This window comes from Colletotrichum costaricense, assembly GCF_030867565.1.
Source record: "Colletotrichum costaricense strain IMI 309622 chromosome Unknown Scaffold_7.1, whole genome shotgun sequence".
NCBI lineage: Eukaryota > Fungi > Ascomycota > Sordariomycetes > Glomerellales > Glomerellaceae > Colletotrichum > Colletotrichum costaricense.
This window is the reverse complement of record NW_026848236.1, coordinates 1,792,954-1,811,875: the sequence shown is the minus strand read 5'-3', so window position 1 is coordinate 1,811,875 and position 18,922 is coordinate 1,792,954. Positions and strand designations below refer to the sequence as shown.

At 51.7% G+C, this 18,922-nt stretch overlaps 8 protein-coding genes across 8 annotated transcripts; 6 read left to right on the top strand and 2 right to left on the bottom strand.

The window, feature by feature from the left end:
• Positions 1–1,674: 1,674 nt before the first annotated feature.
• CCOS01_07777 (beta-eliminating lyase) lies at positions 1,675–3,292 on the top strand (the record flags this gene model as incomplete). Its single annotated transcript, XM_060455940.1, has 4 exons — positions 1,675–1,696; positions 1,848–2,099; positions 2,154–2,412; positions 2,473–3,292. 4 exons carry the CDS (start codon positions 1,675–1,677, stop codon positions 3,290–3,292), a joined length of 1,353 nt encoding a protein of 450 aa, XP_060313832.1.
• Positions 3,293–5,612: 2,320 nt separating this feature from the next.
• CCOS01_07776 (trehalase) lies at positions 5,613–7,856 on the top strand (the record flags this gene model as incomplete). The annotated part of the gene is made up of 4 exons (XM_060455939.1): positions 5,613–5,791; positions 5,868–6,226; positions 6,294–6,594; positions 6,653–7,856. The coding sequence occupies 4 exons, from the start codon at positions 5,613–5,615 to the stop codon at positions 7,854–7,856; spliced, it is 2,043 nt and encodes a 680-aa protein (XP_060313831.1).
• Positions 7,857–8,759: 903 nt separating this feature from the next.
• CCOS01_07775 (SPFH domain/Band 7 family protein) lies at positions 8,760–9,842 on the top strand (the record flags this gene model as incomplete). The annotated part of the gene is made up of 3 exons (XM_060455938.1): positions 8,760–9,018; positions 9,108–9,463; positions 9,522–9,842. The coding sequence occupies 3 exons, from the start codon at positions 8,760–8,762 to the stop codon at positions 9,840–9,842; spliced, it is 936 nt and encodes a 311-aa protein (XP_060313830.1).
• Positions 9,843–10,476: 634 nt separating this feature from the next.
• Positions 10,477–10,993, top strand: CCOS01_07774 (ubiquitin family protein; the record flags this gene model as incomplete). Its single annotated transcript, XM_060455937.1, has 4 exons — positions 10,477–10,487; positions 10,569–10,677; positions 10,712–10,794; positions 10,909–10,993. 4 exons carry the CDS (start codon positions 10,477–10,479, stop codon positions 10,991–10,993), a joined length of 288 nt encoding a protein of 95 aa, XP_060313829.1.
• A 576-nt stretch (positions 10,994–11,569) lies between these two features.
• CCOS01_07773 (RNA polymerase II transcription factor SIII subunit A) lies at positions 11,570–12,817 on the bottom strand (the record flags this gene model as incomplete). The annotated part of the gene is made up of 1 exon (XM_060455936.1): positions 11,570–12,817. One exon carries the CDS (start codon positions 12,815–12,817, stop codon positions 11,570–11,572), a length of 1,248 nt encoding a protein of 415 aa, XP_060313828.1.
• Positions 12,818–13,720: 903 nt separating this feature from the next.
• CCOS01_07772 (transcription initiation factor IIF) lies at positions 13,721–14,979 on the top strand (the record flags this gene model as incomplete). The annotated part of the gene is made up of 4 exons (XM_060455935.1): positions 13,721–13,996; positions 14,060–14,333; positions 14,385–14,587; positions 14,638–14,979. The coding sequence occupies 4 exons, from the start codon at positions 13,721–13,723 to the stop codon at positions 14,977–14,979; spliced, it is 1,095 nt and encodes a 364-aa protein (XP_060313827.1).
• A 469-nt stretch (positions 14,980–15,448) lies between these two features.
• Positions 15,449–17,299, top strand: CCOS01_07771 (uncharacterized protein; the record flags this gene model as incomplete). Its single annotated transcript, XM_060455934.1, has 2 exons — positions 15,449–16,280; positions 16,695–17,299. 2 exons carry the CDS (start codon positions 15,449–15,451, stop codon positions 17,297–17,299), a joined length of 1,437 nt encoding a protein of 478 aa, XP_060313826.1.
• Positions 17,300–18,475: 1,176 nt separating this feature from the next.
• CCOS01_07770 (uncharacterized protein) lies at positions 18,476–18,622 on the bottom strand (the record flags this gene model as incomplete). The annotated part of the gene is made up of 1 exon (XM_060455933.1): positions 18,476–18,622. A coding segment is annotated over one exon (147 nt), but the record flags the coding sequence as incomplete, so codon positions are not given.
• Between the last annotated feature and the right edge of the window lie 300 nt (positions 18,623–18,922).

Sequence of the window (18,922 nt, the reverse complement as noted above, 5' to 3'; positions counted from 1 at the left end):
ACAATTGCGCGTGTGTGGCCTGTTGTCCAGGAGTGTTTGGAGGAATGGTAAGCTTGGCCGGCACATTGAGATACCGTCCGTTCGGCCTTCCATCTTTGACGTTGATGAGTCCAGGATCAAGTGTGGGACCAATGCCGCTTGCGTTTTCTGTTCATGTAGAAACGCCGAGAAGATAACTCTATTTTATGGTAGTAGATCAGACGAGCCAGCCTGAGAGGAGGAAACTATACAATCTAAGAAAACATATACTGATGTTCCCAGCTCAAGAATCATTCTCTTAATGGCCACCAGCACTCGACTCGCCCTTGATGGGAGGTGAGCTGCAAGATGAGCGCGAGAAGGCACGAACATCCGTGGTTCCGTCGTGCGTGGGTAGTGTGAATGTAGAAGATGAGAAGCAGGGGACGTCCTGCGTGATTGGTGCCGCCAACAGGGGTGTAGCAAGAAGAAGCTTTTACCAGGCCGAGTGGGGTCTAGTCACTCCTGACCAGTGGCCCTACGCAGTCGTATGTCTCTCGAACAGGTGAAAGCGCGACAAAGATAAAAGCTGGGCATTGCTGCGCCAAGGTCAACGACGGTAGCTGTCAGCATTGTCGCGCTCCTTTTCCGACGATCAACATGGTATGGCACCGAATGTGCTGAGTAACGCCCCTACGCAAGCTGTGAGGCGCAATCCATCGTCGGCGGAACTCCACCGTCAACAGCACCAGAAAAGGACTTTGATGATGGCTGCCTGTTGCGGGTATACACGATGCCGTATGCTATGGCCTAAGAAAAAATTCAAAAGTTCACGATCCCTCATATTAACCCCCCACCTACTCCTGAAAGACAACACAAGCCAAGGTGAAGCTTTCGTCTCAATACCTGGTCAAGAAAGGCCTTCAGAGCTTGGTGTGTCTGAGCAGCCACTGTCCCACCGCCCAGGTTTCAAGTTCTAGCAATGCCATCACGGGCCAAGCCCAACGGGCCCCAGCTTCGAAGCTTGCTCGATTCAAGCACCTATTGGTCTGAAACAAAAACATTCTTCACCGCTGGAGGAGGCTTAGAGCTGAGATGTCAAGACGCCAAGCTGGTGTTCCTGCGACATTTGAAATTATACCGAGTAACGACCCTTTAGGTATATTGTAGCCTTCTCCAATTTTTCTGTGAGACGCATTAGCCAAACCATCGCATGTTAACTCATTACTCCAGAGCCCCCTGCGGAGATCAAGATAAGATAAGCAACATCAAAAGAGCGCTTGATGTCAAACGCCCCGGCAAGTCGATGCCGAGCCAATAGGTACATACGAGCAAAGCTACGTACGAATTACATAGTTACGTAGTCAGCACGGATAGTAAGTACTTAATTACTGACATGAATATATGCGGAAACAGAAGCAACTTGATATACCATCTCTGAAGTAATTAAATGGTAAATTCCAGTAGCACGGATTTACACTCAGCTTTGTGGTCCATTGTTACTGTTGTTGGGCAACTGCCAAGCGTCCAAGACCATCCGTACCTCGGAACTTTCTTGTGGTGCTCCACTCATGACAACGTCGCTGGTTGTTCCACAGCGACCCCGACTCCGACCCCGGACTTGCCAGTTAACGCACCGATACTGCGTATCTGTATGGAGAGCTTGTATACAACCGGCCCACGAAAGCATCTCGTCCCGGCCAGACCCCAGAAAAGATGAATTTGGCAAGGAGAACGAGTAAGTCTAATCCTGCTCAGAAAACAGCTTCATGGTACCAGACACCTCGCTGTTCAATGCCAAAGCACTAGAAATCACTCAAATAAGAGCATCCTACCTTCTTGAAGCTCTTGAAGCCAGGCCGGAACACTAACCAATCGATCACCCACAGTTCCATTCGCCTTGCGCGCGGCATTGAGGCGATCTCATAACCAGCCAACCCCGCAGCTGTCAACGGCCTTCAACGCCCTCACCCGCCACACGCTTCCAGGCTTTGCCGCATCCATCCACACATCATCTCCCCGACCAATTTCAGGAGCCATGTCCCCATCTGCTGTCAGTAACACGAGCAATGGCACTGCTGGTGCCCCTAAGCAGAATGCTTGGGCTGGTCATCTCGGGGCCGCTGGCTTCGACCTAAGAAGTAAGTAAGGACGTCGGCTTAATCAAAGATTGGTAAAGTAACCGTAATTACAAGGCGATACTATGACCACTCCGACGGCTTCGATGCTTGCTGCCATTCAAAATTGCAGTTTGCTGGACGATGTTTTCGTGGAAGACCCCACAACGATGGAACTCGAATCTCACGTCGCAGCTCTTGCTGGCAAGGAGGCCGCTCTCTTGGTTCTCTCCGGGACCATGGGGAACCAAGTAGCGCTCCGAGCCCTCCTCACGCAACCTCCATACAGCGTCTTGAGTGACCATCGCTCACATATTATCAAGTATGAGGCTGGCGGGTTCGTGCATCCCCCTTTAGCTCCCGTACCGTGCGACATCTACTGATTGGTATTCGTCAGCGTTGCTTCGCTTTGTGGCGCCATGATACAGCCCGTGGTACCACGTAATGGAGCCTACCTGACACTAGAGGACATTGAGGCCCATGCTGCTCTCGATGACGATGTCCATACCTGTCCTACCAGGGTCATAAGCTTGGAAAACACCCTCGGCGGCGTGGTGACCCCCCTGGCCGAGGTCAAGAGGATCGCAGAGTTTGCACGGAAGAACAACCTCAAGCTTCATTGCGATGGGGCCAGAATGTGGGAGGCCGTTGCCTCTGGAGCCGGTAGTCTCTCCGAATACTGCTCACTATTCGACACGGTCAGCTTGTGCTTCTCAAAGGGTCTCGGTGCTCCGATTGGAAGCATCGTTGTGGGCGACGCAGCGCAAATCAAGCACGCCCGCTGGGTGCGCAAGTCTATCGGCGGTGGTCTCCGGCAGTCTGGAGTGGTAGCAGCTCCTGCTAGGATTGCCGTTGACGAGACGTTCGGAAAGGGGCCCAATGGCGAGGGTGGTCTTTTGAAGTCGTCTCATGAGACCGCAAAGAGAATCGGGGAACTCTGGACTAGTCTCGGTGGCAAGCTTACCCTTCCGGTCGACACCAACATGTGCTGGCTTGATTTAGATGCTGCTGGGTGCAGCACCCAGGACTTCATCGCGTTTGGGGCGGAATTGGGACTGAAGCTCATTGGCAACAGATTGGTTATCCATTATCAAATTGCCCAGAACCAAGACAGGGTTCTGCCTAAGCTAGAGCAAGTCTTTCGGCGAGCTCTGGAGGGCGGTAGTCAGACAACAGGAGGGGAGAAGGGCCCAACGAACATGTACCAGCCGCGTTAAGATTGAACGTGGTTTCTTGGGTTTTCTTGGACTTGATATTCCTCATACGATGCCAACTTCAATCAACGATGTTACGTCTCTATGCTCTAATCATCTGAGGCTGTCACAGCTTCGGCCTTCGTGTCAGTTGACTATGACCCGAATTGCGTGAAGAAAGTAAGCCTTGCTGGCTGACCTTTCAGGGTTCTACTTAGGGCAGCTGATGTAAGACGAGCGACCCTTGCTTCATCCCTGTCGTCTCAACAAGTCAATCATTGTGAAAGACAGGGCAACCGTCCAAAATATCATGTATGGCGAGCAAAACCAGACATCAAGCTTGAGGTCTGCAACCAAACTTTGGTGTGCAAAATATCGAAAACGAAATCTATCATTCAGGGTGGCCCATGATCAAGCCACTTGGCATATGTCATTCTCATGAATAATATTTCCTACGCGCCGTCGGCCTTGACACGAGAACTCCGTTGCCGATTGCAGGTTCTGAAAGAGGTGTATACACATTCAAGTGCGGTAAATGAAGATGGCTCTGGCGCGAAGTGAAATTCAACCGTAATCAAGGTTGCTGCGGCGCGCTGCACGAACGTGGATCAGCTTTGCAGGCGTTTGTACATGCAATGCCGGCTTGAAGTGCCGATGAGTAAAATGACTGAGAAGTCAAATGTAACATATCATCGAGAATAAAGTACCTACATATTGATAGGGAGTTGGAATAGGACAGCCCCAGTGGTCGTTGGCCAATATTTAATATCAATGTGGTCAACCCTCATCCCTCAAGATGCCTTCAACTCTCGAAAGCGAGTGGTTGTCGTAAATCAACTTGTGGGAGTTTCAAGACCGATGGGAACGGGATTTCCTACGATTACACGTCAACAGATGTAACAAAATATTGGGTTTCTCCCACACCACCTGAGAATCTCGCTTTCGCTCCTCTCCAGGCACAAAAGCTACACAAGGAGGTAGACCCTTGGGCAAAAAAGTTGAAAGTACGGAGTACATCGCTGGCAATCGTTTTGTTGCACGTGGGGAAGCATCACTCGCACATCGCCTGCGCCTCCGTGTCTCGACGATGGGCAGACAGCAGGAGAAGAAGAAAGAACATGCAAACGCGGAATATTGAAGACCTCGAGGGTTACTCCAACGCCGCTGACATAGTTGTGTGGACAAACGTACAGGTGGTAGGTATCTGTATTCGAATGCATCAAGACAACGTTCGGAGCAATTTCCGGAGGAGTGTGGGGAAAGCTGTATCCGGGACCGCCGAGCTTCTCCGCAGAGCCCGGCTCATTTGTCCAATAACAATTACCGCATGGTCTGGCGAGCACCGAACAAAGCCTTTAATACCCCGCCAACAGGCATTCTTACCGCAATTCCCAAGACAAGACTAATACCAAGTTCGCAAGATCCCACGGTCATCCTTGCTGACGTCACAATACCTGTCGGTCCAAGTGGGATGACATACGATGCTCGTCACCCATACTTTCCGCCTACCCTTGCACCAATACGCCTAGCCTGGTGGCACATCATGCTCCTGGACGTTTCTGGAGCTAGAAGCTTCTCCCAGAGCTGAGAGGAAACAAAACAGGCGGCCAATCGGTGCTATGACGCTCGTACCGCGGCTCTACCACGGCTCCCCAAAGGACTGGATCATGCGGGGAAAGCTGCACGTCGTCTGCAAGCAGGACCGGCGAAGCCAGCCAGCCAGCCAGCTTCATTTCTCGGTGTCTGTCTCTCTGCCTTGCTCGACGTGACAGCGCCCTTGTCTCGATTGGTAAAAGTTGCGTGTTGTGGCGTCCAACGTGTCGTCTGCCATGCCGCGAACCCAAGATGCCTGCGATGGCGCAGAATTGACTCGGACCCAGCATATTCCAAGCCCAACGGCGCCGAACAACGGTAACCTTCTGCTCGGCCGCCCACGTAAATCCGCAGGAAACGAAGGAGTTTTCAAAATTGTGTTGGTCATTATGTCTAACATCCTGGGAAAGCCTATGTACATACATTTGGGTTCACTGCCCCCTGGTACCGGCCCGGGTCTGCCCTGGCCTTGCTGCGGTACTTGCCCATCTCAGGCGACCGACGATCCCTCCTGGCGACGAACCCGTCCAAGCTTCCCCTCCCGACCTAAGGCAAGTGAAGCTACAGCCGATCCTGGTGGGTAGCCTGGCAGCTTCCCATATGCATAACGTGCTTCCCTCTGTGCCCATTTATACCTGGTCGTAAGCCACTTCATCCGAAGTGAACACCTCGTCTGCGTCCCTGGATCTACCCGTTCAATAATACTACCATTGTGTATATACTAGCTCCTCCGAGAGCTCAATTGAACGCCATGGTCAACTTTGCGCTGGCCCTCGTAGCTGTAGCTGTCTTGCCTCGGACAGCTCAGGCTTTGTATGAGAATGGGTCTGTTGTCGCTCCTTGCGACTCGCCCATTTACTGCCATGGCGACATCTTGAAAGAAGTTGAACTGGCAAGACCGTTCTCAGACTCCAAGACATTTGTAGACATGTGAGTGCCCATTGACACCACCATGTGACCAAAATTCGACCTAGGCTCTCTACTGACATTCATCCCTACTCGAAAGGCCTGCAATCAAGTCCCTGGAAGAGATACAAGCAGCATTCAACAATCTGTCGAAACCTTTGAGTAATAATACTGCACTCAATGACTTCCTACGCGCCAATTTCGCCGCAGCAGGTGGTGAACTCAAGGAAGTACCCAAGGACCAATTGAAGACGGACCCAAAGTTTCTCGACAAGATCAACGATACAGTGATCAAGGAATTCTCTCAGAAGGTCATTGCCATCTGGCCGGACTTGACCCGCACCTACGCTGGCTCTGCAAGCAACTGCACAACATGTCCAAACAGCTTCATCCCAGTCAACCACACCTTTGTGGTTGCCGGAGGCCGATTCCGCGAGCCTTACTATTGGGACTCTTTCTGTAAGAACACACTACTAAAGTTCATGTTCGTAGGGCGAGTTGTCAACTGACTTTCAATGCCATGTAGGGATTCTTGAGGGTCTCTTACGCACGGGTGGCGCTTTCACTGAGATCTCCAAGAATGTCATCGAAAACTTCTTGGATCTCGTGGAAAAACTCGGGTTTGTGCCCAATGGCGCTCGAATCTACTATCTGAACCGTTCACAGCCGCCATTGCTGGCACAGATGGTGCGCCTCTATGTCGAGTATACAAGCGACCGGAGCATACTAGAACGCGCAATCCCTCTCCTCATCAAGGAGCATGAATTCTGGATGACAAACAGAACTGTTGAAGTCAACAAAAACGGGACTACATACACTCTGAATCAGTCAGTAAAATATCAAGACCTTCAAACTTAGTAGCTTGTAGCTAACATCAAGGATCAGATACAACGTCACCAACACACAACCAAGACCCGAATCATACAGAGAAGACTACGTCACTGCTTCGAACGCTTCCTACTACTCAACCAACGGAATCATTTACCCCGAGGTCGAGAAATTGAACGACACCGAAAAGGCCCGTGTGTATGCCAATCTTGCGTCCGGTGCAGAGAGTGGCTGGGACTACAGCTCACGATGGCTTTCTCGACCTGCAGATGCGGCGAGGGACGTCTACTTCCCTCTCCGATCTCTCAACGTTCTGGAGACTGTCCCTGTGGAGCTGAACTCCATCTTGTACTGGAATGAGATGACCATTGCTGCGCTACTCAACTCCACAAACAACGGCACGGGAGCAGTGGCTTGGACTGAACTTGCCACCAAACGAAGTCAAGCTATGTACGATTTGATGTGGAACTCGACCCTTTCAAGCTACTTTGACTACAACGTGACATCAGGAGGGCAGAATATCTACATTCCGAAAGATGATGATGCCAGCACTCTTGAAACGAACACCGCCGAAGCAGAACAACAAGTTCTCTTTTCGGTTTCCCAATTCTACCCGTTCTGGACAGGAGCGGCACCCTCTCACCTCAAGAATAACCCTTACGCGGTAAAGCAAGCCTACCAGCGTGTTGAGAAGTATCTAGACATCAAGAAGGGCGGTATCCCCGCCACAAACCTCAAGACAGGTCAACAGTGGGATCAGCCCAACGTCTGGCCGCCCTTGATGCACGTTCTTATGGAAGGTCTCCGCAGGACACCTGCCACCTTTGGAGAGTCGGATCCCGCCTGGCGTGATGTCCAGAGTCTCGCCCTCCGCCTCGGGCAACGGTACCTGGACTCTACCTTTTGCACCTGGTACGCTACGGGGGGTTCAACCAGCGAGACTCCTCAGCTCCAGGGCTTGACCGCCCAGAGCGTCGGAACCATGTTTGAGAAGTACGGCGATAACTCAACCAACGTTGCGGGTGGTGGTGGAGAATATGAAGTGGTTGAAGGATTCGGCTGGACGAACGGTGTTCTCCTTTGGGCCGTTGATGTGTTTGGAAATGACTTGAAGCGGCCCGACTGCGGGAACATCACCGCAGCCAACGTGCATCCCGCTAAGAGAAGTTTGCCTCAACGCGCGGTAGAATTAGATTCCTACGATGCTTCATGGATCAAGAAGTTTGGTAGACGCGCTGAAGAGGCCGCAAGGAGGGTGTAGAGTCGAAAATGAGCTGATCTGCGATGACAATATTCTCTTAGTGTATCGCGATAGTATCACAGTGTTGAGGCTGTCCAAATGGGGATGCCGGTATGCTTTAGGAGCGCCATCAGGCTAATAATATCTTCACGACGTTTACGTAGACTCACTCTTTGAGACGTTGATCGCAGTGCTCTCTACCTGGCGTTGACGCAACCAAATGTTTGCCAACGACGTAGTAAGTGAGCTAGCCCATAGTGTAGACCTCTTCGACTTGAGTCAAGATCCACCTGAAATTGCTCTCATAGATGAAGCCGAATGGTAGAAAAAAAGTCTGGCCCTAAGCTGCCTCCAGTTTCTGTCAGTCGTCTTCGATGTTTGCTGACCTGCTACGCAGGTGCCCGAGCTTGAGACTTTTACCGAAGTATACAAAGCGCCCAACAATGACCCGATATTTCATGGAACCGGATGATATACCAAAAACCACCTGATCCGCTTCATGTCGTGAAGATAAGAGTTGAAGCTGCTCTCACACATGGAAGCTGGCTTGCTTGTTATGATGGGCCAGCTCTTGCCAGATGGTGACAGCTGACGACTTGAACAGGTAAGTAATCCGGGGGTGGACTGTGCGCCTTTCAGGTTGATGACGGCTCGAACGAACCGGGAGTTGCCTGAGGTGCTTGCCAGCTGCCGCCGCGGGCACACTCCAAAGCCGAGAGCACCGGCCAACACCATTTTTTGAGCTCCGCCAGACGAACCGTGACGTTGAATACTGATCTGACAAAGCTCCACCATCTGCTTTCCTATTCCGAAGCTCCAGCAACCCACAGTCAATCGACCGCAAAACAGCACCGATCGAAGCTCCCTTGCCTCGAGCTGAATACCCATCGAACCGACGCGCCGCGCCCACGCTCGAACTTAATCATGTCTGGAGGAAGAAATCCCATGGAGGAGGCCTACGAGCGCTTCAGGGCCGTCGCTCAACAGCAGCAGAAGCGCGGCGGCTTCGGCGGTGGCGGCATGCCCGGCGGCCCTCGCGGCGCTGGCATGGGACTTGCCGGTCTGGTTCTTTTGGGAGGTGCTGCCTTCGTGGCCCAGAATGCGCTATTCAACGTCGATGGTGGTCACAGAGCGATCAAGTACCGGAGGACAACGGGTGTGAGCAAGGAGATCTACAGCGAAGGTAGGCTGCACCCCTCCACACCATTTGAGGAGGCACCGTTCCCCTTGATATTGGTAATGAAAATGTGCTGACAGTTTTTCTCTTCTCAGGAACCCACTTGATCATCCCCTGGTTCGAGACCCCCGTCACCTACGATGTTCGCGCGAAGCCCAGAAACGTCGCCTCTCTCACCGGAACCAAGGACTTACAGATGGTCAACATCACCTGCCGTGTTCTTTCCAGGCCTGATGTTAAGGCCCTGCCTCAGATCTACCGCACTCTCGGCACAGACTACGACGAGAGAGTGCTTCCATCCATCGTCAATGAGGTTCTGAAGAGCGTTGTTGCTCAATTCAACGCTTCCCAACTCATTACCCAGAGAGAGATGGTTGCCAAGTTGGTTCGCGAGAACCTCTCCCGCCGTGCTGCACGGTTTAATATTCTGCTGGACGATGTGTCCCTGACGGTATGTAAACGACACTCCAATGAAACCCCCATGATGCCTTGCTAACTATTTGCCATAGCACCTTGCCTTTTCCCCGGAATTCACAGCTGCTGTTGAGGCGAAGCAGGTTGCCCAGCAAGAAGCTCAGCGCGCGGCGTTCGTTGTCGACAAGGCTCGCCAGGAGAAGCAGGCCATGGTTGTCAAGGCCCAGGGTGAGGCTCGCTCTGCTGAGCTTATTGGAGATGCCATCAAGAAGAGCAAGGCCTACGTCGAGCTGAAGAAGATTGAGAACGCGCGCGCCATTGCTCAACAGATGCAGGAGTCCGGCAGCAAGAACCGTTTGTTGCTTGACTCTGAGGGCCTGGGCCTGAACGTGTTTGATGATAGCGAGAAGAAATAAGGCATCGGCATTTGGGCGCGGATTCTCCACACTGTACTCTTACAACATCGAAAACTGGCATGGACTTGTATAATAATGAAAAATATCGCCTCTGAGAGCTTCGAGAACACTTCATCTGCAAACGTAGGAGGCTCGAAAGGGTTGGTGGAAAATCCATCCATGTACAACAAACAGAACCGCTTCAGTAATTCTGGTACAGCACAATAGAAAATTCCACACCGTGAATGTCCCTCGTTACGTTGCTCATCTGTAAAGTACTTTACAGTAGCAAGCTTGCTACGTTTGGGATTGTCTTTCGTATGTTGAAGTACTTTCTTCGACAGCCGTCGATCCATTCGCAGCACAGGCCGTCGGAACTGGTGGATGCCTGCACAGCGTTAAGACGTGCCTGGGGTGGGCCCGGGCATCTCAGAGGTCCCCTCCCCTGCTCAGCTTACAGAAGGGCCCCTCCCCCACCACGACTTCCTGCCTGCGGATAGCTCGAGACTAATCGTACAACCGTCACATCCTCAACCAACAAACCGCACGACCCCGCCAAGTCGAATTCGAATACTACACAGCCTCGCATTTTCTACCTCCCCTCGAAACCAAAACCAAGCCCATAGATTGTTGTCGCCATTTCACACACGCCACAATGTTAATCAAGTATGCGCATCTCTGTCCTCCGGACCTCTGGAGGCGGTGACCCGACTGTACCCATTCGAATAAACTGCTTACGCCAACTAGGGTGCGAACGCTTACCGGCAAGGAGATTGAGCTGGACATCGAGAACGAATACAAGGCGCGTACCCATCCGACACATTGCCCACCGAATACAACGGACGGGGACAGAGAGGTGGAGAATAGAACGCTGACCAACCTTGCAATAGGTCTCTCAGATCAAGGAGAAGGTTGAGGAGAAGGAAGGCATCCCGCCCGTGCAGCAAAGACTCATCTACGGTGGAAAGCAAATGTAAGGTGTAATCCTCTTGGAGCGTGAAATCATGCTTCCGCCAGTGTGATGGGGCTGGGGGAGCTTGGGAGAATTTCCTACGGAGACCATTCCGCTGACAAGATGCTTGAACAGGGTCGACGACAAGTCCGCATCTGAATATGGCCTCGAGGCTGGCGCTACATTGCATTTGGTTCTCGCCCTTCGAGGTGGAAACTAGATCTGTCTCTGGCAATGGCTTTGAGCATGAGAAGACAGGCCAGTAAACAATACGCAGCTCAGGTGTTTTCAGCGTTCTTGAGACGGAGCATTCATCGGCTACAGAGCCGATAGGGGATGATATGCAGTAGCGACGTCCATTTGCGACATGGAAGTATAGAATATTGCCTGTCCAAAGGGTGGGGGTTCTCAAGGCAGGCTAGAATGCCAGGCTTAACTCTCAAAAGCTAACTCCTGGATTGGGATTTGGCACCAAGGGAACCAAAATCTAGCGTGTAAAGGCAGCCTGCGATAATCCGCACATGGAGAATGAAGTTAGTCACATGAACACAGCATGGGATCAAACAAATGGTGCTGAGTTGAAAGCCAATGCACGGTCAAGCATCTTCAAACGAGTTCAATTTCACCCTGCCATGATGGGCAGAACGACCATGCGAAGCCTGAGGGTATATACCATAACCTACCCAACGCCTGAATTCAAATGCTATGTGACCTGTCCCTATACCAACGCCCGACGACCTTTCATTTTACAATACTCGTGATTCCTCATTTTAGCCATACCTGATTATACTGTCCTTCAGCGTCTAGTCTTCTTTTTCGGCATGAAAATGTCGACAGCCTTTCTCTTTCTGGGCAGCTCCTGATTACCCAGAATTGGACGAGCTTGTTGCGCTTCGTCCAACGACGCTGGCAAAGGAGGAGATTGCGGGCCGCTGTTCTGAGCAAGTACTTTGTGCGTGCGGGAATAATCCATACTCGCAGAGGATGATGGCTCGGGTCTGGTTGGTGGACGCTCAACTCTGATATTGCTTTTGGGCCGAGCAGCGTTTCCGAGAATACCACCCCCACGTCGCAAGCCCGATGTTTGCGAACTAGAGGTAGATCTTGCAGATGTGGAAGAATTGCGATCCTTGTATGCTGAGGATTGGGAAGGGTTTGTAGGCATGGAGGAAGCTGCCGTATCCCGACTGTGGCGAGAGGAAGATACTATGTTCTTGTTCTTCTTCGGCGTTCCCTCATCGCTGAACAAATCACCGTCTTCGCCGTCTGATGAATCGGAAACGTATGTGGCTTTGGACTGGGGAGTGACATATGTGGAATGTGTGGGCGGGCGACTGCTGGTAGATGTTGGCCGAAAGACTGGTTGGCTTGAGATTCGGTGCTCAGCAGCCATCGAGGGCGGGGCCTGTTTCAATCGAGGGGCCCTGATCATGCCAGTTGGTACAGCCATGGTGCTTCTTATGCCGACAATCTCTTTAGCCTCTCTACGGGCTTTCTTCATGACGCTGGCGCCCGTCGTCATCTTCATTCTGCTTCCGGCGGCCCAGCTCAGGGAACTCGGGAGCTCCCTCTTTCCTCGAGGCTGCGTTGAAAAGGTGCGACCGGTCTTGGGTGGCTTGGGCAAAAACCTAGCGAACTTGGGGTCTACGATTCTGCTGACGTTGTTGTCCTTCTTCTGCTGGAGCCCCTGGACCCTGGCGAGAAGCTCGGCCTCAGCCTGTTGCTGAGCCTCGCGGCGTTCCTCCGCATATCTCTCGTATATCTTGTACCACTTTGACGGATTCTTAGGCGCGTAATTCTTTTCGTGGCTTTCGGATGGAAATTCCTTCTTGATAAGGCGCAGCCAAAGCTCGGAGGTTTCGCCCTGTATGAAAGGGGAGTTGAGCTCGATCTCTCGGAGCTGAGCCGGGTTCGTGACTCTGAGGAGGATTTCGCGAACATCGTGGTATTGGAGGGCGTCGCCATTGCCGACACTGCTGAGTTCTGTGATGTGTCTCTGGCACATAGCAATGCACAGTTCGGCAAGTGACTTAGTCGGCGCCATGGTGAGTGATGTAGGTGAATTCTTGAAGAGGGCCTAGCTGATGGTCGTTGCCGCCGTGATGAGAGCGCTCGGTCGTAAGGTCGTTGATGGGGAACTGGCGAATCGCAGGCTCATCGTTCAAATAATGGATGTAGTGTGTATTTAGGTAATTCGAATAGTAGGTTATTGTACCAGAGTGTTTCTGTCTTGCTAGAGGGGACCCCTCGAGGCTCTGTGGTAACAGGCCGAGCCGATAAGAAGTACTATACTCAAAAATCAGATATTCGTTGTTGCTGGAGTATGTAAGTGATGGCGGGAAGTTGCAGGTGGATGGGTCCTTTTAAAGAGGTCACGAACACTGAAGTGCCAGATCCGTAGTGGGGCATGCGGCTTTTAAGTGGCTCCCAAAGCTGACCTGGACGGGCCCTTGTCATAGAGCTAAGGTACCTAGACCGTGACTGTCACTGGGGTACCTCGAAGGATAAATGATGGCCGGGCTCATTGCGCAAATAGGTTTGCTTCTAATAATCAATGATTGAGACCTCCGGGCTCGGACATTTGACTTGCTCATATTACGAACCAAGGCAGATGTCAAAGTATTATGGTGTTAGGATTTGGATTCGAGAAATAGTCGAGTGGCATGGTAGGTACTTGAACCTCCAAAAGTCGAGGTTGGCTCCGATTCACCCATGTCACATGATGACTGAGCTAGTCTACTTCGGGGCACAAAGGTACCTCCAGGGCTACTGCATTGAGTGGATCTTGACTGCCACTCGTAGCTTCTCTGTTGCTTGCTGTGACGGAGCTAAGATAGATGTGGACTATCCTGATCCCTCTGCCGTCATTGCAAAAAACACCAACTCTTCCTCGACTTCGCGACCTTGGATAGCAACGGAGCATTTGAGGTAATCCCGAATATTCAATATGGCGGACTCAACATACATCAAGCCGGAGCCATATATCAAGCCCGATCCCGAAGCCATACCTGCCGCTCCTGTCGACGACGATGACCTATACGAAGATGCTGGCGATCTGGAGTTCTTCGACCAGTTCGGTGATCAAGGCTCCTTCGGCCAGGCATATCTAGCACGCGTTCCGAAGGACCTGTGGGAAGCATGGGATAGCTTGCCGGATGACGCAGAAATCGAGATTGGCACCATGCGACAGTGGGATGTGGTCCGTCCAGATGGCAGCGTTGAGGTACTGTGATATACGCGACGCGACAAGTCTGGATCGACGGTTGAGCTAACTTTTTTTGCGCAGCACCGTTTCAAAATGTTACTCAATTCCGACCGCGCCGAGCACCAGCTGATGCCGAAAGAATACGACTTAGAGATGGGCAAGGAGATCGCGCGCAGCACGTTCGTTTTCACCGAGGAGGACCTACCTGGCTTCAAGGCCAAATCCAAGGCGCGAACAGATGCTGCAAACGCTGGCATTCCGGCTCGATTCCTGAGACCCAAGACGGAGAAGGTAGAGAAGAAACCATTCGAGAAGGGTCGCAAATGGCAACCCTACTACCGCAAAGCGATCCCAAGTCAGTTTGATGCTCTCAAAGTGGCGCAGATCAGCGGCTAATTCAACGCAGAGAAGACAAAGATTGCCGCTAGGATCCAGTACGAGCTGGCGTGCAAGCCAGTCGATAACGCGGAGAGCCAGGCAATTCTTCAACGGAAGCAAGTCGAGGCTCAGCGGCCCAAGCATACCCTGCAGATCATGGAACAGCGCGCAGCCAACAGCATTATCCACCATGGCTCTGCAGCTGCGGTTGAGAAGTTTGGCTCCTTCATTGTGAGTAGCACTCAGTGGGAACTGGTAGATCCAGTACTAATGGAGAATAGAAAACGTCTGCGCCTACCAAGGCCACCAAGCCGAAGAAATCCGAAAACAGATCCGCCCGCATGTCGGAGGAACAACTGTTGGATGGTCTCATGGAGGCTTTCAGGAAGTACGAGTACTGGAAGATGTCGATCCTCAAGGCTAGATTTGACCAGCCCGAGGCTTTCTTACGCCAGACATTGGAAAAGATAGCGGTACTTAACAGGTCCGGCATTCACGCCAACGAGTGGTCGCTTCAGGAGCACTTGAAGAGCATGGCGTCCGGCGCCACTAATGAGACGGCACCGGAGGAAGCCGCCGCAGAGGACGACGATGACGAAGTGGTTATGGAGGATGTTGTCTAGTGACCATTCGCAATTATACACAGATCGGGCACAGGAACCGCAGGGTATCGCAAGGCGTTTGGAAGGGAATTTTTTTTTCGCATGGAAAGTCTTGGATGGAGGTGGCTCTTACAGTTAGGGACTTTTTGATACCCCCTGGGACACTAGGTGACGACACACGTGTCGAAGGGTTTGCAGCTGTCCCTCCCATCACAGAACGATAGAGCAAAACAGAGAAAGCGATATACACTCTGCCTGGGATGCACTCGATGAAGTCCACATCCGATGGTGGTAGCAACAGAGTGTCCACTGTCCCGACTATTGACATGAGCATGGCTGTCTTTCTTTCCTAGTCCAACACCACTTGTGATCAAAGTGGGCAAGTGGGGAAGTGCACAGTCATCATCACTCGACTTCATCGGCTTGGATCCAACTAAGCCAATCTTCCCAAACACAACGTCAAGACCGCGCTATATCACGTGTTGCGGAAATGCCCCCTTTAACTCCCATTCTCGTGTTGGACTTTGATGGTACCATTACGACAAAGGATACGATTGGTACATTGGCAGAAATCGGCCTCCAATTCCAGCAGCAGCGCGGGGTTGATCTCTCTTCAAAATGGCAGCAGATCCTGCTAGATTACAGCAAAGACCATGCCAACCATGTGTCCACGTATCTTCCAATCGCAGATGACAGATCCTCGCTCAAAGACGAGCTCGCCTTCTTGCGGGGTCTGAAGGAGGTTGAAATGCTATCAGTCCAGAGAGTCGAGAGCTCAGGCATCTTCCGGGACATCGGCCTGGAATATCTTACACTTGCCGGTGAAACTTGTCGAAAGGAAGGGAGAGTCAAGTTAAGGGATGGTTTTGCGGAGCTCATGAATGCTGCCAGAGAGAAGGGCTGGTCCGTCGCAGTAGTCTCCGTCAACTGGTCTAGATCATTCATCAAGGGTGTCCTCTCAGACTATAGCGTCGACGTTGTCGCTAATGAGATCGAGCTGAACGGAAGCATCTCAGGGCCGGAAGTAGCAGGCTCATCAACAAGGCAGGCATCTTTGATGACGTGCGAGGATAAGCTGCGAGCCCTTCGAACATTGGCGGCTCGGCGAGGAGTAGAGGATGTTGGGGCGCTGGTGTATTTTGGCGACTCCACTACGGATATTGAGTGTCTTTTGGCAACCCGAGGAGTTGTGATATCGTCCAACGCCGAGTCGAGTTTGATGAAGACTCTGAGGAGAATAGGGTACCAAGTGCCAAAGGTGGATAATGTCCAGGCGCCCGAAGGCACAGCATGGGCATCAACCTTTATAGAGGTTCTCGAAAGTGAATTACTATCTTTCAAGAAGTCCACATAATAAACCTCTAGTCTTCTAAACAATGCTAGTTGATCCTTTGGTCGTGACGATGTTATGTTAGGCAGTGCTGTTGTCTCGCATCCTTTGTTCAGACATCCCACCTGATAACCACACAAGATCTCGATCCCCTTTGTTAACTTTGGTAGAAAACATCAGTCAGAGGCCCGCGAAACACCTACATGTCTAGAAACAACTGCAGTACTTTGGGTTTCGATTCATGTTCGACCTAGGCAGGTCATCTATGCCACACGGTCTGACGTCGAGCATATAAGCGTGTCGAGGTTCGGGTCGAAGTTGCCATGTCAGATCTCTACTTCAACCACAAAACACCAGTAAGTCCAATCCCGCTCGACTTTTCCGTTTCCACTACTCTTTTATCTAGCAACCATGTGTTTCTACCGTGCCACCGTATACGAGTGCAAGCACAGTGAACTCGGCAAAAAGGTTACAGTCTGCAAATTGCAGAGGGACCTCCTCAAGTACACGGAAAGTGCTACTAGTCACACATGCATCGAGCGCCGTGTACACTCGATGAACTGCGTCCGGAAGGCTGGAGTGTGTGACAAGTGCAAGCGTCTGGACACACTCAGAGACCGCACGGCAGATGCGTTCAAGAGCCTACAGAACACGCTACGAAAGCGCAACGTTGTCGATGACGATTCTGGGGGTGATGGCCTTAGAGCTCTCGAGACCTTTGAGGCTGTCGAGGTCCCCAAGGTTGAACTTGATTCGGATGATGATAGTACTGCAGCTCACGAGATCTTTGAGCTTATCCCGACTCCTAGGCTTGACATGACCCCTGACGAGCTTGATGACGAGGGTGCCACTTCATCGAAGGGAGAGACCTCTGCGGCTTCTGAGGTCTCGGAAACCTCTGAAACCCAAGGTGCCTCTGAGTCTTCCCGCGAAACGGTCGAGGCTATTGACACAACCAAGAGTATTGTCGAAGATGAGGCTACGGGAGAGCCGCAAGGCTCTTCTACTTGATTACCAAGCGATGGATGTTGGAATTTTCCGTAAACCCACTCAGAAGACATCAACGTCGTGCACTGCCAAGTCTGATTCCTTCTTGCTTCGTCCTGTGTTGTATTGTTTCCCATACATAATTTAAAATTGAGTTGGCTGCTGATAAAACACGTGAGATTTTGCATCATTATACCACCGCTCAGTGAGGATGATCTTCTCTTTGATGCTCTCTAATGTAAGTGGCATCTGGTGATATCGCAAAGCATGACGAGGAATTCTGGAAGGTGATCTCGAGTGGCTGAGTCGAGCCGCATTGCGTGAGACGTAAGCTGCATGTCCATCATTTTGATAAACAAACCCGGGCCGAGGCTCAGCAGGAAGCCTCCGTAACAGGCAGAGGGCTACCGTTGATGATGGATGTAGGGCTTAAATCCCGGCTTTGGTGTTCTTTCTCTATAGATGCCACGCTCGGCTTTCAACTGGAAGCAGATTATTTTCTCGCGCGTTAATTGGAATGAATACGGCAAGTAAAGACTTGGAGGTCTATGTACGGAGACAATTAAGCAGAGCGAAGGTCAGAGGCTTCAGTACCTCGATAGCCACCACCACGAAAGATGACAAAATATCAACAGCATGGCGATCTTTTTTACAATTGGGGAAACATAGTACAACGGGAGGCTGGGATACGTATACTTCGACATCGAGACACAGTAAATCGTATGTGTTCTGCCTTCATGTGCATCTTGTCATCTGTAAAGACTTGCAAGTTTAGCTGCTCAGAGCGTGAGGCATACCGCAAACGAGACTTCACCGCTCGCTTCTGAGTTGGGATTTCGAGAGGTAAGGGTGGCGCGGACCACAACCGTGGCGAGAGGTAAGATCATACCTAGGTCCCGTACACCGGCATTGGTCTCCGAGATGCGGGCCCGATCCGGTCGAGTTACATCGGGAGATGCAAGGCCGCCTCACGTCTGGAATGCTCGGGAATCGCCACACTGGGGCTCAGATTCCTCGCCTTGTGTTGGGATGACTGCGGGTTGAACTCCCAGTAACGTAACGCAAAGCAAGCTTCGCCCCTCGCGGGTTTCCACAAATTCGTAACCAAAACAAGAGCAATCCTACAATAGGAGAAACTTGTCACGACACACTGGCAGTATCGTAGCTACTGGCATTGCGTGGGCCTAGAGTCAGCTCCTCCTAGCAGGGCCTGGGTAGGAGCGGCGAACCTGTCGAGGAGTAAAAGGCATCCGACGGCAAGAAGACTGGATGAGACAATTCAGACACGGCTGGGCCAGGTGTCAGATCACCTTTAGACGGGTTGCAGTGCCGACAAGCGAGCGGATGTGCCAAAACACGACACGCAAAGCATTGACAGAAATGTTTAGAGGTGTGCAGACTCGTGTGCGATCAAAACTCCCAATTCTCGGTTTGGACGGAGGGGACTGTTGAGGCGCAGACATGGATGAGACCGGTACGCTTCTCAGGCTCCTGACGAGCTTTGTTGTTCACAGGGGTTGTTGTGTAGGTATGTATCAGTCGGGCCAAGCGATACAAATCATCCGATGGCACGAAGGGTTTGAGGCTTCAATAACCCCATGTGCCCGCTCACATACTGCAAACGGCCGTTACAATGTGCGTTGCTTC